We start from the raw sequence: 20,432 nt of genomic DNA, 5'->3' as shown, positions 1-20,432 counted from the left end.
GCTCAGAATACTGCTTAATCGCGACGAGATGGCCACGTTCTGGATTCATCTGGAGATAATGTTGCAAGGGAAGCGCGAGACTTTCGCAGTCTTCGAGAGCCATACTTGCCCGGTTTTCTGGATCTCGTTATATATGTCGGTGTCAAGACATTTCAAGACGTGGAGACTATGCTGGCTCCGATCAGTGACGTCTTGTCTTTGGAGTCTCTGGCTTCGTAGATGACTGCGGAGTGCTTTTGAGCAGGCCGAGTTTTTGGAGCCAGAGGTATTGTGAAATGGTGGCTTTCAGTATTGACATGATCAGACGAAGTCATTGTCGCTCCATCGCGGCAGTTATACCGACATCCCGAATCAGTCTTCCATACCGGGTAAAGTGCAGCACGCGATGATCCTTGCGAATGACGCCCACGTGCATGTCCTCCACCATCTCCACTTGTTCCTGCAGCGGTGTTGAAGCGAGGTTGAACCTTTCGGTAATTACAGGCAGTGTTGAAGATGGATCTGACCTCAAGGCTCCGATGGATGCCACTACAAGATGCTGGTGTCTGCCCTTTCAGCAAGATTCCTAAACCCTCACGGCACCTCGTTGCAAGATGAGGACAGGAAACGCTCTGCCAGCACTGAACTGTTTGGCATGCGTTGCTTCGACGCAAAGTGTGCTGGCCTCGTCAGAGGATAACTGGCCTCTTGGGAACGACTTTACGCTTTGGAAGTCACAGAATAAACTGGAGATTGTGAAAGGCAGACTCAGCGTTTGGAGCACTGGCATCCAAGAGCCATTCATTAGTGCCAGCGCTGGCAATGACTCCGTTGTTGGCTCGAATGGCGCTTTTCAGATCGCTCAGGTTGACGAGTCGAAATGCTCTGGACAGAATATCACCGGCATAGAGCAAGTGCTTTGGAATAACACAGCTACTGGATCCGCGGCTCAAATCAGCGGACATCTCTTGGACTGTGGCAGTGCTTCCGCAGAATATGCTCTTACGCTTTGGGTCCCAGGCAATCTGAGTGATAGGGTTGCCTTCTACTTGGACGTATCGCCTTCGACGAACATCGATCACCCACTGAAAAAGCTATACTTCAGCTTCGATTCTTCCGCCAGTGAGGACTTTTACGGGCTAGGCGAGCAGCCTTCGTTTGCGTCACTGAAGAATCAAAGTATTCCAATCATTTCTCGCGAGCAGGGCGTTGGACGAGGTGATGAGCCTATCACATCAATTGCGAATGCCAATGGATCAATTGCTGGAGGTAACTTCTACACATCATACACCGCGGTGCCATCGTACATTACCACTGATAGTCGACTCTTCTACCTCTCCGAGAAGAGCACCGGCTATGCCAATTTCACCTTTGCACAGGACAAGGTGACGATTCGGTATGATTCTCTGAGCGTGGATGGGGCTTTCACGAGAACCAAGAACTTGTTCGATGCCATTGAGGCTTTAACAGCATACTCTGGACGAATGCCGCCTTTACCGAAGTGGGTTGATGAAGGAGCAATTCTGGGTATCCAAGGTGGTCAGGATAAGGTGAATAGCATTGTCGAGCAGGGTTTGAACCTCAGCACTCCCATCGCCGCTGTGTGGCTGCAGGACTGGTGTGGCACGCATAAGCAGACTGGTCCTTACATCAACATCTCAAGACTGTGGTGGAATTGGGAGAATGACCAGGTCCTATACCCTACTTGGAATGAATTCGTCCAAAATCTTCGAGACAAGCACAATGTCAGAACGCTGTCATACGTCAACACGTTCTTGGCGAATGTCTCAACGAAGGATACTGGGTATCGACGGAATCTGTACGACGAAGCAAGTGCAGCGCAGTACTTTGTGCAAAACACCACGACAAATTCTACGGCCATCATATCGAGCGGACCGGGCTTGAATGCAGGTGTTGTTGACCTCACCAATCCTGGTTTGCGTGAATGGTTCATCGACGTGCTCCGTACACAAGTCTGGAATGCCAACATCAGCGGCTTCATGACCGACTTCGGCGAATACACCCCTCTGACAGGAGATGTCAAAGTCTACGGCGCAGTCAGTGATGCCTTCTTCTACCACAATGCCTATCCTACCCAATGGTCCCAGATCCATCGCCAAGTGGTCGAAGAGCTCGGTCTGCAAGACGAAGCCGTCAATTTCCACCGTTCCGCATCTCAGCGCTCAAGCAAATACCAAAACCTCTTCTGGGTCGGCGATCAAAACGTCAACTGGGGCGTGCACGATGGAATCAAATCCGTCATCACAATCATGCTCCACATGGGCGTTTCAGGTTTCGCCCAACAACACTCTGACGTTGGCGGCTACACCACCGTCCTCACCTATCAAAACTACAACATCACCCGCTCCCCAGAACTCCTCGGTCGCTGGGGCGAACTAGCGGCCGTCAGCAGTGCAGTCTTCAGATCCCACGAAGGCAACATCCCTTCCGTCAACGCACAATTCTACAGTAATACCAGCACTTACACTTACTATGCTTACAACGCGAGAATGTTTGTCTCGCTCGCAAAGTACCGACGTAGAATTTTGCAGACCGAAAGCGAGACCAAGGGTTGGCCGTTACTGAGGCCTCCGGTTTTGTACCATCCGGAAGATTTGATGGCGAGAAAAATTAGTTTTCAGAGTTTTTATCTTGGGAGGGATTTGTATGTTGCGCCGGTTTTGGATCCGGGGACGTTTGAGGTTGCGGTGTATTTGCCGCCGGGTGATGGGAAGAAGAGGACTTATGAGCATGTTTGGAGTGGGACTATTTACGATGGTGGACGGCATGTCACTGTTTCGGCGCCGTATGGTCAGCCGGCGGTTTTCATCGTGAATGGTGCCAGGACTCCTGAGCTGGAACCATTTTTGGAATTCGTGAAGAAGGAGAATGCGACGAAGCTTAGTATCGACTAAACCTATGTATGTATGTATGGCTGGAGATATTTAAATAATAGTCATGCTTCACTCCCATGCATCCGTAATCTCAAATTTACACAAGACAGTGCAATGCGTCTCCTTGCCCTTCAAATCCAGCATCCGAATGAACACCCACTCCCTCGCCACATACATCAACCGCACAGCCGCCACGGCAAAAACCGGATTCCGAGCAAACTTGTCATCACTCTTGATCAAAATCCTCAAAAACACCAATTCATTCTCTTCGTAATCCCAATCCAGATGCTCGTTCCACAACGGATCAGTCGGTGGTGAGTCTGCATCTTTATGCACAAGTCCTAACTTGTGTTGTTTGTAGCCAGAAGTCTTGCGTTTCGGTGGCTCGTTCTTGATATCGTCGGGATGAACAAGAGTGCATGTGATGTATGGTTTGATTTCGTCGTCTGCGTCGCGGTCTTTTGGTAGTGGGATGTCCGTGGCTCCGGCGATGTGAAGGCGTAAATGCTTCTTTCTTCCAGAATCGAGTTTCCCGCTACCGCCTTCTCGTAGGGCTGCGGGTTTGAGGACGAAGCCGTCACTTCCGGCGAAAAGTGCTTCGTTCAGCTGCATGCTGGCGTCGAAAGTTTGCCAATTCAGAGCGCAGATTTGTGCGCCTACGCCCCAGAATGGGACGGGATTCAAATTTGCGGACGAGATTCGTGTGCCTTTCGGATAGACGCGCATGAGGTGTTTGGCATTGTGCTGGCCGATCTTTGCACCATTTGCCTTCAGCAGTGGTGCAAGACCCGACTCAGAGACATTGATGAGGTGGTGCGGTGGGCCGTCTTGAAGTACGCTTTCGAACCAGGAATGGTTTACGGGCTTGACAGATTGCGCGTAGACTCCGAGTTCTGCGAGCTCAGGAATGATGCCGCCGGAAGCGTTTTTGCGTTTCTCTTCTCGCCACCGCTTGTGGTCTTCTCTGACTTGCGGGTCTTCGTCTTCATCGGAGCTTGATTCGGACTCCTCTTCATTGGGCAAGTGGTACTCTACGATGACAGCGATTTTGGAGCCCAGCTCTTCGAGATCTACGTGCTCGCCGGAGTCTCCTTGCTCGCGTGCACCTTCGTCTCTGACTGGTTTGCTGAGGAGTCGCTCGCCCCAGACTTCTCTCATGATGGTGGCCAGTCGCAGCTGGCCTTTCGCATCACAGTGATTCTCGAGCGAGATCAGGATCGGGGCTGCTCGGTAGCCAGTATCGCTGTCGACTGGAGCAGTAGCTTCCTTATCAACCACATCTCGAATGGTCTCGCAAACAGCTCTGAACGGGATGTGAGATGCTAAGTGCTTTAACTTAGCTCGTTTGTTCGAGCGGAGTAGAGAGAGCCGCTCCCTTACCTAAGGTATAACCATGTGTTATCTTTGGCTCCTCTTTATTCTCCCCGTCGTCCCAGGCGTCGATCTCAACACATCTTGAGCCAGTGTTAAGCGCTGTCTCATACGCTACGGCAGAAGATGTGCCGTACAATTGATGAGCCAGAAGATAAGTGTTGTGACTCGAGCTGATGAAGTACTCTGTAAGTGGCCTTCCTCTCAGCGTGAGCTCTCTGGGAACATTAACGTGAGGCTTGTCGAGAAGTTCTTTCAACGCAGGGGTGTTTTCACCAGAGTTCAGGGCAATATCGTCTGGACTGAAGACCTGATGGTTGACCAGAAACTTCTTCAGAGCATGGCTGACCCGTAGTTGCTCCTTCGTAATCTTGGTTCGTCGAGCAGCATGGCCACCACCAGCAACCGAGTCGCTGTCGATGGCTTCTCCGCAGTCGTCCTCGTCTTTCTTACCCTTGCCGAACGGATTGAACTTTGAGAGCTTCGCCGTCAACCCGGAAGCCATACCGGAATTCAGAATTGGGGATCGAATGCCGTTCTCGCAATGTCGCTAGTCACAGGGTCGACTGGCTGAGTCGCTTTCCGGTTTGAGGCCAAGATGTGCCACGTCACTGGGCTTGATCTCTTGGCTGCAATCCTTTCACAGTGACACTTCACGTTTCCTCTAATAAGCGCCCTGGTCCTTCGACCAAGAGTCAAACTCCTGTTCCTGGCTGTGGTTGTTCAGGAACGAATGTAGAACGGTGGAAGCTTCCCACACGAGATCACCTTTTGCCATAAATCGTGACTAGTCTCGACTTCTGACTCTTCTCTTCTCTAAGATGTGTCGGACAGTAGGACAGTACTACAGGACATCAAGATGGAGATGATGGAGTTGCATCGCTCGAGCAACGATGCTGCATCACACTGAGCGTGCGTGCATTCATGCCTCCACAAATCAACGTTTTCTCTGATATATGTATGCAACCATTTCATTCATCGTGCTTAAAGTTATCTTGTTTCAAAAGTTCACTTTCCTATACCGTCGCCCAAGACGTTGTTGCTCTTGACCTTTCCTCAGACCATGTCTCATTTGCCCACGCCGTTGAAGCCAAACTTCGACCACAGCCTTTCCTTGCAAGATGGGAAGCCTGCTGCATTCTTTCTTCGCACCCCTTATCTCAGCCGAGATGGAGACGCTTCTCTTCGAATGTGAGGGCCGCTCGAAGCGCTCGTTAGGACAAACGTCCAGCCTCCAGGTAGGAGAGCTATTGTATCAAAGATTCATTCTGTGATCCTCATGGCACCCCTGCGCACGTCTCGGAAACCTGGATTAAACATACAAATCTATGCCCAGCTGGAACGCCGACGCCGACCATCCTCATGCATTGCCAATACACAAAATATCATCAAAGAATCGAATTCACGATGTTGCCACCAATAGTAGCTCCAGCACCGAAAATAGCCGCATTACCCAACTTCTTGCCAAACTTCTTGCCCATTTCTTGTCCCTTGCCAGGAATCTTGCCTTCACCGTTGCCCATTTGCGAGGTCTCAAGAGGAGCATTGCCGTGGTTGTTGGTGTAGTTGGGCGCAGCTGGACCAGGTTGTGCTCCCTTCTCATCTGTGACTTTTACGTATGACCTTGGGAAGATACCCTCTTGGCCAGTTCTGCTTGATCTGCCCTTCCACCATTCCGCATTCATATACTCGGTTACTGTCACGTGGTCGTTCGGCTGCAGCTCAAGGTCACCAGCATCGGTGGAGGTATATGCGTAAAGTGCCGTGGCTGTGCAGAGAGGCGCCCAGTTCGCGGCTGGCGGAGGAGAGTTATATGCTGGTGGTGGAGGTTGAGGCGAAGGGGTCGGGTTGTAAACATTGTCGCTTCTGTCGTTGTGGTGACCGTTCGTCTGGGCGTGGTTCAGGTTCAGGTTGTTGAAAGGCTGGCTAGGAGGTTGCGGAGCGGCTACAGCAGGCGAGGCAGATGGTACTGCGCCGACTGACAGAGGAGCATGAAGGGCTGTCTGAGGCGGGATCTTGGAGAGCAGGTCGTTGAGGGTTTGGGGCGATATGACCGAGGCATCACAAAGGTATTCGAGTTCCTGTGTATCGTCAGTATTGGGCGCTCCCTCCCATTTGCGATTGCATTGCGCGTACAGCCTTGATGGTCCTGATGGAGCGGTTGACCATCGCTGTGTACATTTCTTCCGGTGGAGCCATGTTGCATCAAATACTGTCGTCTCCGACGTTTGGGCGTACGCAAGATTGTTTGAAAGATGGAAAGGTGATGTCGTTGTAGGCCAAGCATGATAGTTTCACACGACCAGGGCCGCTTGGCCGATGATGATGGCCACGTGGCGCAGCAGCCGACGCCACCCGTCCGTTCAGCTTCTATCAAGACGCCATGTATGCCACGCCGGCGGAAGGTTGATGGCAGAGGCTGTCAGCTGGTCCCCGGAATCGCTTTCGATGAAATCTGGACAACACCGCCACGAAGCCGCGAGTCGCTCGCTCGAGCGGTGCATTAATACAGGCAAGGCAGCAGGAACAGGAACAGGGAATGCCGTAGCGGCGGTATACACGTCTTTGCAGTCCAAGCACGGGATGTGGCAGAAGCGCGTTCTTCGCGGGGTGGTGGTACGGCAGAGGCGAACTGCTCAATATGCTAGCGTTGATCTTTCTGACCTCCTTGGCCTGCCCACCGTCCCGTCCCATACAGGCGGACGTGCTGCAGCTATGGAAGTCCATGACGGGCAGGAAGCTTGGAGAAAGGGAAAGTGCAGTGCACTCCCATCGCGCTGGCCACCTGCCGCGACAGAGCTGTCACTGCCTTCCGCGATGTGCATCGCATCTGCACCTGAATCTTTCGATCACATCTGCAGCCTCCTCCTACTGTATCCTCGTCCATTCGATCGACTCATCTCTTAACCACATCATGCACTCGCTCGCATCCTTTGTCGCGTGACAGCTCTCTAACACTGACAGTCCTCAGCACTCAGCAACAGAAGCTTATTCTTCCCCTTCGATTCAATTGCACCTATCTCGACATCCGCCACATCCAAAGCCCTCGTCGTGCGCTGCCTTGGGCCTTTGACACGCCCACGGGACATCGGCGACATCTCACGAGGTAGAATCCTTGCTCACCTTCTGCCCCGCCAAACACCCCTTGCGTTTTGCATCATTGGCTTGTGCTCAGATGCTAATGGCATCAAGCAAAACCACTCGACAACGCACTTCCTGCAGCTGCTCCAGCCATCACACGCCTGCGACACCATCAATCCACGGAGCATGAGCTCGCAGAATTCCGAACACCCGATTAACCCCCACGACGCTCATCACGAATCGCAACCCGATCTCGATCCCTACGCTGCCCCGAGTGTCTACTATGGCGTTAGCCACTCTACTAGGAAAATGGCGAAAAGCCGCACATACTCTGCTGTAAGCACGACGGCATGGGCCCAGTCTACCCACTGGTCCCAACGTTTCGTGTGCTCACACTGTGTTTCAGGTCGATCCCGGCTTTAACAAGGTACATGTAGGCGAGAAGCCTTTCAAAGCTCCAGCAAGAAGGACCAGCGCAGGTGAGTATCTAGCATCACTTGACGAGGGCTTATTGCTTACACACAGTCACAGACGTACATTCGGGTAATGTCCAGCGCCGGTACCTGATTGACGTGGACGACACTTTGAAGACGCTCTTGGCTCGTGAAGACACCGATCACAATATCCAGATCACCATTGAAGACTCTGGGCCGAAGACTCTTGAGCTTGGGACAGCTTCTTCGGGAGGATACAAACGCTTCGATGTCCGAGGCAACTACATGCTCAGCAACTTGCTGCAAGAGCTTACTTTGGCCAAGAAGTATGGTCGGAGGCAGATTGTCTTGGATGAGTCTCGTTTGAATGAGAATCCGGTCAACCGCATGGCTCGTCTCATCAAGGACCAGTTCTGGCCGAACCTGACGAGAAGGATCGACGGTTCCAACATTGCTGCTGTCGGCAGAGATCCCAAGGATTGGACATCAGACCCTCGACCTCGCATCTACATTCCTCCCGGAGCACCAGAGCAGCACGCTTACTACACTCGCATCGCACGAGAACATCCTCACATGCGCCTCGACGTTCGATGGCTCAAGGAAGGTGCCGCAGATGATGACGAATATGTGCGCGACTTGAACAGCGCACCCGGCCTCCTCGCCATTGAGATGGAGCAGGTGGAAGACACGCCTGACGGGGAACCAGATTTCAAAGGACTTCCTTTCGTCGTTCCAGGTGGTCGCTTCAACGAGCTCTACGGATGGGACAGCTACATGGAGACCCTCGGCCTACTCGTCTGCGATCGCGTGGATCTTTGCGAGGCCATGGTCAAGCACTTCTGCTTCTGCATTCGTCATTACGGCAAGATCCTGAACGCCAACAGATCATATTACCTCCGCAGATCACAGCCGCCCTTCCTCACCGACATGGCTCTCCGCGTCTACGACCGTATCAAGCATAGGCCAGACAGCCTAGAGTTCTTGCGACGGGCCATGCTCGCCGCCATCAAGGACTACTATTCGACATGGATGTCTAAACCTCGTTTCGATCCAGAATCTGGCCTATCTCGATATGTGCCTGGAGGTCTTGGCGTGCCACCAGAGACCGAAGCGACTCACTTCGTCCATGTGCTTACCCCATACGCCAAGAAGCATAACATGACCTTCAAAGACTTCGTTCACGCATACAACTACGGCCATGTCTTTGAGCCAGAGTTGGACGAGTACTTCCTTCACGACCGAGCCGTTCGAGAATCAGGCCACGACACTTCATACCGCCTGGAAAAGGTTGCAGCTCATTTGGCCACTGTCGATCTCAATTCGTGCTTGTACAAATACGAAGTGGACATTGCTCGAACGATCCGTGCCTTCTTTGGCGACAAGCTGGAGATTCCTGAGGAATGGCGCCTGCCTGGACATCCCGAGTTTGAAGTCTCTTCAGTCTGGGATCGCCGTGCCAAGAAGCGCCGCCAGCTCATGGACAAACTCATGTGGGACGAGGAGGAAGGCATGTTCTTCGACTACAACACAGTCAAAAAGCAACAGACTGGTTACGAAAGTGCCACCACATTTTGGGCCATGTGGGCAGGCGCATGCACTCCGAGACAGGCTGCAGTCATGGTTCAAAAGGCACTTCCGAAGTTTGAGGTTCATGGCGGCCTTGTCTCTGGCACTGAAAAGTCTCGCGGCCCTGTTGGCGTGCATCGCCCGAACCGTCAGTGGGATTTCCCCTTCGGCTGGGCTCCACAGCAGATTCTGGCCTGGACAGGCTTCTTGCGATACGGATTTGAAGAGGAAGCTCAGAGACTTTGCTATCGCTGGATTTACATGTGCACGAAGGCATTCGTCGACTTCAATGGCGTGGTTGTGGAGAAGTACAATGTGACGAGACAGGTTGATCCTCACAAAGTGGAGGCAGAGTACGGCAACCAGGGAGGCGACTTCAAAGGTGTGGCGACAGAAGGGTGAGCTATTTCCATGCGACTACTCTGCCGGGTTCATATGCTAACATACTTGGCAGCTTCGGCTGGGTCAACGCATCCTACTGCTACGCCCTGCAGATTGTCAATGCGCACATGAAGCGAGCTCTTGGTGCCGTCACACCTTGGGATACCTTCAAGAAGATGACAGAAGCTGCAGAAGATCCAGTCGATTTTCGCGAGAACTTGCATACTCAGCAGTCGCACACTCCAGCACCAGTTCAACCTGCTGACGCGCATCACGGTGGTGCCGGTGACACTCACAACGACGTGAATTCGGGCACGATGGCCTTGAAGGGCGTTTAGATGATAGAATCATTTCGACTTTGGCGTTTTCGAACGCTTCCAAGTTCACCTGAGGGGTAGAGGAAAGCAGCGATGATTGCTACGACATTGATGCATATTGCGATTGGATGAGATCTTGAGCATGGAGTCGTTGGCAGTCCTCATTTCGAGATGGCGAGTTGGTACCTGAGAGTTTTAAACAAAAGCACATTTCTGCCACCTGTGACATGACAATGATTGTCACAAGATTACTGTTCCCTGACACTCGCGTGATTCTGGAGTCGTTTCCCGCTTGTGGCTGTCGATCTTGTTCCTGCATAAGTTTTTACCCCAGCTGCCCCGCCATGCCATGCAGGTGAATCTTCTGGAAGTCGAGCCCTCCAGCTCTTTTTCAGCTCATCGCGTTGCCTGACCTCACTGATCACAATTGGAAACATCCAACTTGTACATACCATACAAAAGCCATCAAGCTCGCGGACACAAGTCACTCGCAGTCAAGAACACCACCCAGTCATCAGATTCGCGACCGAAGCTCCCCACCATGGCCGCTCCTCGTAGTAAGGTCTTCTTCGACATCTCGATCGGCGGTGAGAAGCTCGGAAAAGTCGTCTTCGAACTATACAACGACATCGTACCCAAGACCGCTGAAAACTTTCGCGCACTATGTACTGGCGAGAAGGGCGAGGCCAAAGCTGGCGTGCCTCTTCACTACAAGGGCTCGAGCTTCCATAGAGTCATCAAGAGCTTCATGATCCAAGGCGGTGACTTCACCGCTGGCAACGGGACAGGCGGCGAGAGTATCTATGGCGAGAAGTTCGAGGATGAGAACTTCGAACTGAAGCATGAGAAGCCATTCCTGTTGTCAATGGCCAATGCTGGACCAGGCACAAACGGCAGCCAGTTCTTCGTCACAACAGTACCGACGCCTCACTTGGACGGCAAGCACGTGGTCTTCGGTGAGGTTGTCGCAGGAAAGAGCATCGTCAGACAGATTGAGAATACGCCAGTTGGAGTGAATGACAAGCCAGAGAAGGACTGCGTGATTGAGGATTGCGGCGAGCTCCCAGCTGACGCAGACATCTCGGAGTTCACTAAGAAGGCTGCCGATAGCACAGGTGACGCATATGAGGAATTTCCTGAAGACCAGCTCACGGAGGGCGAAGACTGGACAGGCGCGAAGATCGTCGGGATAGTGGAAGACCTGAAGGCTATGGGTACCAAAGCATTCAAGGCTGGCGACCACACAACCGCACTGGCTAAATACCAGAAAGCTCTCCGCTATCTGCAAGAGTACCCGGCACCGCTCGACAATGATCCACCTGAGCTTGGTGCTCAGCTCACTAAGCTCAAGATCTCACTTCACACGAACAGTTCTTTGATGCAATTCAAGCTCAATCGGTTCAAGGAGTCTTACGAATCTGCAGACAAGGCTAGCGCCGTCGAAGGTATCTCCGATGCCGAGAAGGGTAAGGCATTCTTCCGAAAGGCCGTTGCGCTCAAGAGCTCCAAGGATGAAGAGGGTGCACTGAAATATTTGGAAGAGGCACAGAAGCTCGTTCCAGGCGATGCAGGTATCAAGAACGAGCTGGCGGCGGTCAAGAAGGCAGCAGCAGACCGGAAGGCGAGGGAGAAGAAGGCTTACTCCAAAGCTTTTGCTTAGAGCAGCAATTCCAAATGCCTCTTGCCAGAAGACCATCCTAGGATGTCCTCAACTTGGAAGGACATTGAGGAGCACGTGAGCATTATCCGAGCGATTCAGCGTAGCACTGCTTCAGAATAGACGAGCAATCGACGAGACGAGCTGACGACGGGCAAGAGCCACAACTGATGATACTGCGCAACGTAGCACAAAGGCATTGCACGATCGAAAAGTACACATTAGAGACCACGGCGGCTGCATGGCTTGGGCTATTTGTGGGACCGAGGCTGTGTTCCATCCTTTGTACGCCCAGGCAATCAGCTTTTTGCTGCGGTATGCTGAACGGTGGGCCAGCTGAGATTCACGCAATGTATATAGAGCAGAGCCAGAGCAGAGCAATACTCTAGACGACACCAAACCAACGCGTTAGCCAATGCAGAATGCCTTCAGTACTCACACCCTTCACCCCTCGTCATCGCGATACATCTCCAGTCTCACTGGTCCGGGCCACATCCCCGTCGCCGGAAGCAGATATGCCATCGACTCTGACCCTACCGCCATTGAGATCCGAGAAACATCCGTGGGCTCTGCTGGGAAGAGCTCGTCCGTGCGGTCCGAAGAAGATCGAGGCGGTTTGCGTGCTTCCGAGTGTGTTGGTGCTGTTCACGCCTGGAGAAGCAGCTGGTTGCGAAGGCAGCAGGACGCGAAGCAGCTCGCAGCACTCTACGTGGTCGTCCGGCTCAAACTCGTGAAACCGGACGATCAAACCACCCGTATCACAGCAGAGCAATAGCATTCGACACGCGTAGTGGTTTGTTGGTTGGATTAAGGGGTGAAACGATGGGCGAAGGCCAGACGTCGTCATCGTGCATGGTCATGTGCAGAGAGGGAGGGTCTCGTCTTCACCACCACGACGCGGCCTGCCTCGTTGCTCCTTCCCCTCTGTCTCGAGGAACCCAAGCTTGGCCAGCATTGCGACCCATTGCCATCTTTCTTCCAGCCATTGTCTTTCCGCATGGCTGCTATACGGTAGCGGCATTTGCTGGGAACCCTTCCACCTGCAAATCCCGTCTCCGACCAAGCGAAGCAAGCACTTCAGGCCGCGACACTCCGTCCAAGCTGGGATACCAGGCTTTCCTGTCGTTAGAGCCAACTGTTGCGGTATTTTGGATTAGCACGACCATATCTTGGGCACTTGGATTCTTCATGCCGTTGGGAACGACTTGTACACCTGTATGACATGCCGACGCACTCGCTTTCAACCTCCAACCCACGCACAATAAGCCCTCAGAACTCGTCCACGCCGCTGATAACGCAAGAACAGCGTCAGGACGTTCGAGAAGCTAGCGCCAGCAGTGTTGCGGAGCAAGACGGGAAGACTTTGAAACAGAGATTGTTGGGATTGGCTGGAAAGAAGAAGGACGAAAAGGCAGAACCGAAGATGAACACAGTTCATTCTCAGGCGGAAGTCGCATCGCCTTCGAAGCAAGCGCAACTTGATCCCAAAGCGCAAAAAGCTCTCAGGAACAACCCATTACAGAACACAATCGCTGCTTCGCCATCACGAGTGAGATCGAGTTCGCCGCGACTACACAGCCCTGCATCCTCTGAAATATTCGAGCGCAATGTTCAGGAACCCATACCGATATCTTCTCTTGGTAAGGATGAGAAGAACTTGGAACAGCATCTGCCTGCGCATGTCATCACCGAAGATGCTATCCCTCCAGCACTCGAAGCCTCTGCCGAAGCAATCACGAATAACCGCTTGAATCCGGACGAAGTTGAAATAGTCACATCGGCGTCGCATCAACCTGCTGCTCAAGTGGTGCTCGAAGCTGCAACTAGTAATACCGATTTGACCTCACTGAACTCTCCACGAAGCGAATTGATAGACCTTGCGATAAGCGAACCTTCGTCAAGCTTGCATGCCACAGGAATAATACCAGGAACTGAAGATGATAATGCGAGCACGTACGCACAACTGGATCCAAATGATGTCAGACGTCTCAGCTTCATCTCATTCAAAGACATCGTCCACAGCGAGCACCAGCAAATGGCCGCTTCCAGCTTCAGTGAGGTTGGCAGCCGAGAAGGTCTACCTATATCGAATATGTCGGCCTCTATCGGGGAACGTGCTGCGTCACCTTTGAGATCTCCGCGATCCCCAAATTCAACACATAGTTCAAAAGGAGGTCTCACAACGCCCCCGCCCGGTACCAATGCCAATCCTCTTACGGTAAATCCAGAGCAATCTCCAGTGCGCAGTATAGGGCTCGGGAGTCCTGGAAACCAGCACGGAGAACTTACGATCGAGACAATGAGGCAGAGTATCCGTAAGACTGCCAGCGGAGATCTTGGTGGAGGGAGGAGCACTGGAATGTCTCCGATCAGCGACGAGAACAGCTTTTCTCCCGTGCCTCGAAGCCGAACGAATTCATAGGGAGGATCTACAGCTTCGTCGGCACGGCACTGTTCGCTCGGATTTTTTTTTTCTTTGGAGTCATGTCTATCCACCACAGGAATGGTTGAAATCATAATCTGGTTGCTCTCTTGACGAAAATGTCCTTTCTGTTTTCGCCTCTCTCTTTTTGATCTGGTCTGTGTTGTGATGAATTTGTGAAGAGTGTCAGCATGGATATCCCAGTATGAAACTGATATACTTGTCACAATGTGCGGGAAGGAAGGATTCACAGTCGGCTCGGCGAGCAAAGTGTCATCATCACTAGAATATCACACACACTCAGCATATTCTTCTACCAGTGCTGGTCTTTCTACATGATACCCATCAGATGTGTTTACACGAAGCAGCCCTTTTCTTTCAACCTGACGTCCTGGATGCGTTCGCATGACGGAGGATTTTTCATAGTGCTTATTAGCCTCTCCTCTGACTCGACTTTTCTGCTTTCGAGTCATGGCCAGCGCTTACTGTCCTACGCCAGGAACGAGAGTTGAAACGAACCAGATGGGTATAACACGATTGCCACAGGCTACCGACTGCTTGGTAAGGAGGTTGGGATTGTGACCAAGAGGGAAGAGCAGCAGAGTTGATAGGTGTTGGATTAAGTAGTAGGGAGGCTGTGCTATATATAGATAAATATACTACTAGACTCTATAGACTTTAGTGGATGTAGAAATTTTAATAGCTTTTTAAAAGTAATATAGCTATATAGTAGTTCGTAATAATATATTATTAAATAATAGGTAAGATAGATAGAAAGATAAATAGAAGATTAGTAGCTAGTAAAAACTTAAAAAAAAAATTTAGTATAATTAAATTTTAATATCTAAAGGTTTATTTAATTTTCTAAAAAGTATTTCTATAGGTAAATATACTAGACTAGATAGAAGGAAAAACTATATTATAGAAGGGGGACAAGATTCTAGTCTACTAGAGTCTCTTTTAAGAACTATATATAGTATAGGTAATAGTTAGGAACATTTATTACTAATACTAATTAAAGTTATTAGAGAAAATAGTGCTATTCGATATTAGTACTAGAATACGTAAAGAGAATAGCGAACTTTTAAAGGGTACTAAGTACGATAATTAGGACCGAGGTAACTATATGAAACAATTACAAAGTCGGTGTGGATCGCCCGGAAGACAGGGGACACGGTTTAGTTGGCCTCCGGTGGCCGTTCTGTATGCACATACTGTAACGTGAACTTTGTACCTGCACGCCTCACACGTCACATGGTCTAGAGTGTTTTGCGGTGTGTGAGTGGTTGTTGAACACGAAAGACGAAACACTGCAATGGCTCGTGCTCGTGCTGAGGTGTGACACGGGGAACAGGCTTGGCTTGACGATTGCTTCGAGAACACGAACACGAACGCTGGCGGCTGGCTGTCCAAGGCATGCATGGTCGGGTCGGGTGGGAAAGGCAGTGTAGTAGAAGGAGTGGAGTAGTAGTGTAGTGGACTGGCAAAGCTGATGCCGTCTCGTGAGTCGTGATCGGTGGGCACTGGGCATGCGGGCGGGCGGGCGGAGGGCCGGGCGGGCTCCAGTCGTTGGGCTGTATCAGAATTGACGGGGGTGGTCGATTGGTGTCACGTGCGAGATGCGTTCCAGTGTTTGAAGGTTCAAGGCAGGCAGACGAGATTATTATTGTTGCCGGCGAGGAATTTGTTCGAGAGCGCCGGCGTGGGTGCACGGTGGACCTTCAGGCTTCGTGGATTCGACTCGCGGGCGGCGTGGGTGGCTGACTGCCCAAACTCTCCTCGTGGCAGCAACCTTGAACTGCAGCGTGCGTGCCTGGTATCGCTATCGCTACGCTCGTGGCTTCAAGACACCTCTGCATGCTCCGATTGCTGCTCTGATTGCGACGCGCATTGTTATTGTTGCGTCGTTGCTCCCAATCGGGCTGCCACCGCAATTGCGCTTGAATGTGGGCCTTTGTTCTCGGCAACCGCTGCAGCACAGAGATACGCCTCCCACCCACGCATTACTGTACAGTAGCGGCAGCGGCAGCGGCAGCGGCATTCACTGCGATATGCGACGCTGTCGCCACGGCCGACGACTTGTCTGCACTCAGACAACAACCAACACCCACCCGACCGCCGCTGCACTGCTTCGCGCCGTGACCTCGACTTCCCAGCACCATTCTTGTTGCTGAGCGCGCGCGCCCCGTCTGGACCACGACAACGCACGCGAGCCGATACTGGGGAAGTGGAGATATCCGGAGGCCAGCAATGGGCGACAAGTCCCATCGGAGACGCTCTGGCGTTCCCTGGAATAGCGACCCTCCGCAGGCGCAAGACTCCGCCGCCCGCCGTTGGGCACGAGAAAAGCAATCGAAAGAGCCTACCATGTACGACGACTGGCTGAATTCCGAGAGGCAAGCACTGCAGACGCCTCCAGGAAGCTCATCTCGCGAGCGAACAATCGAAAGACGTCCCTCAATGCCGCTGCGCCAGGGTAGCACAGCAGTGTCTAGCGCCACACAAACCATTCGATCGGTAACGCCCGACGACGAACACGCGAGAAGGGGAAATGAGCTTCGCCTTAATGGTGCAGGTCGAAGTCTCGACAGTGGTCGAGCGTCAGAAAGCTCGAACAGCATGAATTACGATCGCGTCTTCATTCCGCACACCACCACCACCATTGTCGGCGGAGCCGCCGCACGAGACAGCCCGAGCAATTCCACTAGCAGAAGTCGAAAGGATAGGGCTTCTGAACGCGGCTCAACATTGAGTCCGCCTCTGAGCCGGGACGGAAGCGTCAACTTGTCCTCCACCTCATTCTTGGGCAGTGAGAGCAAGAGCAATGGGCAACGAACTCACGGCATCATGGAGGACAATGGCAAGGCTTATCGGCCACGAACGCGCACGCTGGACCAGCACAGGAGAGGAGGCTCGGATCATTCATTCACGTCCATCAAGAGCAGAACCAGATTCGGCGGCGGCGGCGGCGGCGGCGTTCAGTCACCAGCTTCATCGCCCGCATACCAAGGTGGAGCAGAATATCTTGCATCGGTGCCTGCATCAACGGAAGTGCCATCAGCGCCTTCAGTCTCGTCCCCACGCGAGTCTCCTGCACATACCCCGCAAGGACATCGTTCCATCTCGCCCGTATCGTCCGGCACGGCTGATAGCATCCAGTCGGCATTACCAAGCGCCAATGCGAGGAGGATTTTACACCTGATGAAGACCTTGAATGGGAGGATGAGTGGAAATGTCATTTTCCGACGTGGCCATGGCAATCCCTGGTCGCAAAGTTATTGCTACATCCACGAAGAAAATGGCAGTTTGATGTACGAATCCAGAGGGAGCGAAGGTGCGCACAAGACGCTTGTACCCGATCTTAAAGGGTCTCATGTGCGCTCGAACCTGGATGGCGACATGCCTTATCTGGAGGTGACGTTCTCTGACAGGCCTGATGAGGTCCACATCAAACTTCAAACGCAATCAGACTTTGATGCCTGGTTTGCTGCTTTATTGCATTGGGCGCCAAGAGACAACGCCTCCATTTCCAGTGGTGACCACAGACCGGAATCGGCCTCCGACTCCAAAGCATCGTCGATGGTGGAACCTTCGAAACGTAGAGCCTCAGTGAACAACCCTGTAAACAGCACCGGTCGAGATCGTGCCGCGAGCAATAGAAGCCAGAAAAGCGATCGTCGAAAATCTGTAATTGGCGCCGTGGCCAAGGAGAACCCTGTCATCAAAATTGGGAAGATGATTTACTGGGATACAAACATCGGGTATAACAGCACGAGTGCCCTTGGTCAGGTGTCTGCTGGACGACCGAATACGTATCGGATGCAGTCTGTGGGCTCGCGGAGGTGGCGGCGGATCAGTGGTCAATTGCGCGAGAACGGCGAGCTGAAGCTGCATTCTGACTCGGACAACTCCCTCATTTCGGTCGTGCAGTTGAGCCAACTCAGCAGGTGTGCCATTCAAAGATTGGACGCCAGCGTGCTGGACAACGACTTCTGCATTGCGATATATCCGCAGTATACGGCAAGCTACACGACTACACAGCCTGGATTTATTCGGCCAATCTTTTTGAGTTTGGAGAATCGGGTGTTGTACGAGGTCTGGTTCGTCCTACTTCGTGCTTTTACCATGCCGTCGATCTATGGACCACGGATCGAGGCTGGAGAAACCGAGGCTGGCATTACCAATGGCAATCAAGACCTCGAGAGTATGATTGCGACAAGCACCACGTACACTTTCCGAATGGAGCGGAGTCTCAGCGTGAGAGTTGTTGAAGCCAAGATGCAACCTGCTAGCGGTAGCGATTCGTCTTCCGCTTTCAGCGGCGGTTACAAGTCCAATGCACCACCCGAGAAGCATGGTTACTACGCTGAGGTTCTACTCGACAACGAGACGAGAGGCAAGACAGTGGTCAAATTCGAAGGACTAAATCCTCTTTGGGGAGAAACCTTCGACTTCCAGGACCTGCCACCAGTACTCAACAACGCCAGTGTGATCGTCAAACGTCGACCACCCGAGCAGGATTTGCCGAAGTCCGAGAGTAAGCACAATGTCCACGAAACCTCTGACCAGCAACAGGGTGGGTTCACAAACCTTGCCTTTGACGTCACGTGCGGCAAGGTGGAGATTCAGATGGAGGAACTCGAGCCTGAAAAGGAAATCGAGAAATGGTGGCCCATTGTCAATATGCACGGACATCGTGTCGGCGACGTCCTTATCAAGGTGCGAGCCGACGAAGGCATCATCCTCATGGCGCGCGACTACCAACTGCTCAGCGACTTGCTGCATCGATTTTCGAATGGATTGACTTTGCAGATTGCACAAATGATACCCCAGGAGCTCAAGCGACTTAGTGACAGCCTATTGAATATTTTCCAGGTTGCCGGCAAGGCAGGCGATTGGCTTATGGCATTGGTGGAGGAGGAGATAGATGGCATACACAAGGAGACGCCGATTACCCGCCTCAGGTATAGCAGACGAGTGGGCTCTGAGAGCAGTAATGACCCTCTTGGAAGTGGTGCGCCGAACAGCGACAGGGAGCTCATCGTTCGTGACCTGAACAAGAGTGCTACCTTGGAGGCCAACTTACTCTTCAGAGGCAATTCATTGCTTACGAAGAGCTTGGATACTCATATGCGACGCGTGGGCAAGGAGTACCTCGAGGAATCACTCTCGGCCAAGCTGATGGACATCAACGAGAAGGACCTTGACTGCGAAGTGGACCCGAACCGAGTAGGCTCGCCCCAGGATGTGGACCGCAACTGGAGAAGGCTTCTTCTTTTCACGCAAGAGGTCTGGAAAGGAATCATCGCCAACAAGCAGCGATGTCCTATCGAGCTCAGGATCATCTTCAGACACATTCGCGCTTGTGCGGAAGACAAGTATGGTGATTTCTTGCGCAGCGTGAGCTACAGCAGCGTGTCGGGTTTCTTATTCCTGCGATTCTTCTGTCCGGCAGTCCTTAACCCGAAGCTCTTTGGATTGCTCAGTGGTGAGTGGCTTTGAATCATTTCTGCATGATTATGACTCACATTTCCTAGATGACATCAAGCCAAGGGCTCGCCGCACATTCACACTGATCGCCAAGTCACTCCAGACTATGGCCAACATGGCCACCTTTGGCACGAAGGAACCATGGATGGAGCCAATGAATTCTTTCTTGGTGCAGAATAGGGACTGCTTCAAGTCCTTCATTGATGATGTCTGCTATGTGCCCACGCCAATTTCGAGCAACGAATCTCCCAACTTAGCGAGCTCATCGACCTGGCCATCTGGAGTCGTCAGTGCCGAGCAGCACCTGAGTTACACAACACCGATGACAATCATGCAACGACTACCACCAAGCAGTCGAGAAGGATTCCCAAGCCTGCCATATCTCATCGACCAGGCAAGGGCATTCGCCGACCTCATTCATCTCTGGCTCGAAGCGACAGCTGCACTGTCGAGCAGCAATAATTCTGCTGCGCTCCCAGGCAAGACTCACAGCGATGTTCTTGCTGCTATCAATTCATCGGAAGGTGATCTCAAGGACTTCCACAAACTTTGCGAGGAGCTTAATTCGAGAACGCAGGAATGCCTGAATCGCGCAGAAAGAGCTGAGCGGCCTGACAGTCCCGGGTCTTTTCAGTGGGAAGATGTCATCAATCAGCTGCAGAAGACTCAGATCCGCGGGCAACCCAGCAAACTCGGACAGGATCCATCAGCGTTCGACATCGTCGCCGATAGAATCGCAAGCGATCCTTCCATCTTGCCTGATGACACCAATGCTATCGAAGCAACATTGGCGCAGCTGCGAGGTTCGGAAGATACAGACGAAGACCATATGTCTGAAAG

General features: G+C 52.3%; 8 protein-coding genes across 8 annotated transcripts; 6 read left to right on the top strand and 2 right to left on the bottom strand.

Annotated features, from left to right (window-relative positions):
* Window positions 1-593: 593 nt before the first annotated feature.
* Window positions 594-2,894, top strand: MYCFIDRAFT_36105 (glycoside hydrolase family 31 protein; the record flags this gene model as incomplete). The annotated part of the gene is made up of 1 exon (XM_007927541.1): window positions 594-2,894. The coding sequence occupies one exon, from the start codon at window positions 594-596 to the stop codon at window positions 2,892-2,894; it is 2,301 nt and encodes a 766-aa protein (XP_007925732.1).
* MYCFIDRAFT_51430 (uncharacterized protein) lies at window positions 2,871-4,956 on the bottom strand. The gene is made up of 2 exons (XM_007927661.1): window positions 4,254-4,956; window positions 2,871-4,195 (listed from the first exon to the last, which is right to left on the bottom strand). The coding sequence occupies exons 1-2, from the start codon at window positions 4,747-4,749 to the stop codon at window positions 2,943-2,945; spliced, it is 1,749 nt and encodes a 582-aa protein (XP_007925852.1). The 5' UTR covers window positions 4,750-4,956; the 3' UTR covers window positions 2,871-2,942.
* A 246-nt stretch (window positions 4,957-5,202) lies between these two features.
* Window positions 5,203-6,479, bottom strand: MYCFIDRAFT_72023 (uncharacterized protein). Its single transcript, XM_007927754.1, has 2 exons — window positions 6,381-6,479; window positions 5,203-6,325 (listed from the first exon to the last, which is right to left on the bottom strand). The coding sequence occupies exons 1-2, from the start codon at window positions 6,441-6,443 to the stop codon at window positions 5,633-5,635; spliced, it is 756 nt and encodes a 251-aa protein (XP_007925945.1). The 5' UTR covers window positions 6,444-6,479; the 3' UTR covers window positions 5,203-5,632.
* Window positions 6,480-7,511: 1,032 nt separating this feature from the next.
* On the top strand, window positions 7,512-10,044 carry MYCFIDRAFT_36448 (glycoside hydrolase family 37 protein; the record flags this gene model as incomplete). The annotated part of the gene is made up of 3 exons (XM_007927569.1): window positions 7,512-7,724; window positions 7,880-9,723; window positions 9,780-10,044. The coding sequence occupies 3 exons, from the start codon at window positions 7,512-7,514 to the stop codon at window positions 10,042-10,044; spliced, it is 2,322 nt and encodes a 773-aa protein (XP_007925760.1).
* A 520-nt stretch (window positions 10,045-10,564) lies between these two features.
* Window positions 10,565-11,683, top strand: MYCFIDRAFT_36025 (uncharacterized protein; the record flags this gene model as incomplete). Its single annotated transcript, XM_007927539.1, has 1 exon — window positions 10,565-11,683. One exon carries the CDS (start codon window positions 10,565-10,567, stop codon window positions 11,681-11,683), a length of 1,119 nt encoding a protein of 372 aa, XP_007925730.1.
* A 412-nt stretch (window positions 11,684-12,095) lies between these two features.
* MYCFIDRAFT_196268 (uncharacterized protein) lies at window positions 12,096-12,455 on the top strand (the record flags this gene model as incomplete). The annotated part of the gene is made up of 1 exon (XM_007928040.1): window positions 12,096-12,455. The coding sequence occupies one exon, from the start codon at window positions 12,096-12,098 to the stop codon at window positions 12,453-12,455; it is 360 nt and encodes a 119-aa protein (XP_007926231.1).
* Window positions 12,456-12,614: 159 nt separating this feature from the next.
* MYCFIDRAFT_58254 (uncharacterized protein) lies at window positions 12,615-14,420 on the top strand. The gene has a single exon (XM_007927695.1). It carries the CDS (start codon window positions 12,903-12,905, stop codon window positions 14,100-14,102), a length of 1,200 nt encoding a protein of 399 aa, XP_007925886.1. The 5' UTR covers window positions 12,615-12,902; the 3' UTR covers window positions 14,103-14,420.
* Window positions 14,421-17,249: 2,829 nt separating this feature from the next.
* MYCFIDRAFT_94695 (uncharacterized protein) lies at window positions 17,250-20,016 on the top strand (the record flags this gene model as incomplete). Its single annotated transcript, XM_007928039.1, has 3 exons — window positions 17,250-17,677; window positions 17,765-19,590; window positions 19,640-20,016. Coding segments are annotated over 3 exons (2,631 nt in total), but the record flags the coding sequence as incomplete, so codon positions are not given.
* Window positions 20,017-20,432: the final 416 nt, after the last annotated feature.

The sequence above is a fragment of the Pseudocercospora fijiensis genome, assembly GCF_000340215.1.
Source record: "Pseudocercospora fijiensis CIRAD86 unplaced genomic scaffold MYCFIscaffold_4, whole genome shotgun sequence".
In the NCBI taxonomy this organism is placed as follows: domain Eukaryota; kingdom Fungi; phylum Ascomycota; class Dothideomycetes; order Mycosphaerellales; family Mycosphaerellaceae; genus Pseudocercospora; species Pseudocercospora fijiensis.
The sequence above is the reverse complement of the archived record's forward strand: the minus strand, read 5'-3'. Positions and strand labels throughout refer to the sequence as shown.

Excerpts from the sequence above, each read along its gene's own strand:
- MYCFIDRAFT_58254 (XM_007927695.1), top strand. The coding sequence starts at position 12,903 with ATGCCGACGCACTCGCTTTCAACCTCCAACCCACGCACAATAAGCCCT.
- MYCFIDRAFT_72023 (XM_007927754.1), bottom strand. The coding sequence starts at position 6,443 with ATGGCTCCACCGGAAGAAATGTACACAGCGATGGTCAACCGCTCCATC. Across the intron at positions 6,326-6,380 it reads CCATCAGGACCATCAAGGCT|GAACTCGAATACCTTTGTGA; the intron begins GTACGCGCAATG and ends GACGATACACAG.
- MYCFIDRAFT_51430 (XM_007927661.1), bottom strand. The coding sequence starts at position 4,749 with ATGGCTTCCGGGTTGACGGCGAAGCTCTCAAAGTTCAATCCGTTCGGC. Across the intron at positions 4,196-4,253 it reads AACACATGGTTATACCTTAG|CATCTCACATCCCGTTCAGA; the intron begins GTAAGGGAGCGG and ends TAAAGCACTTAG.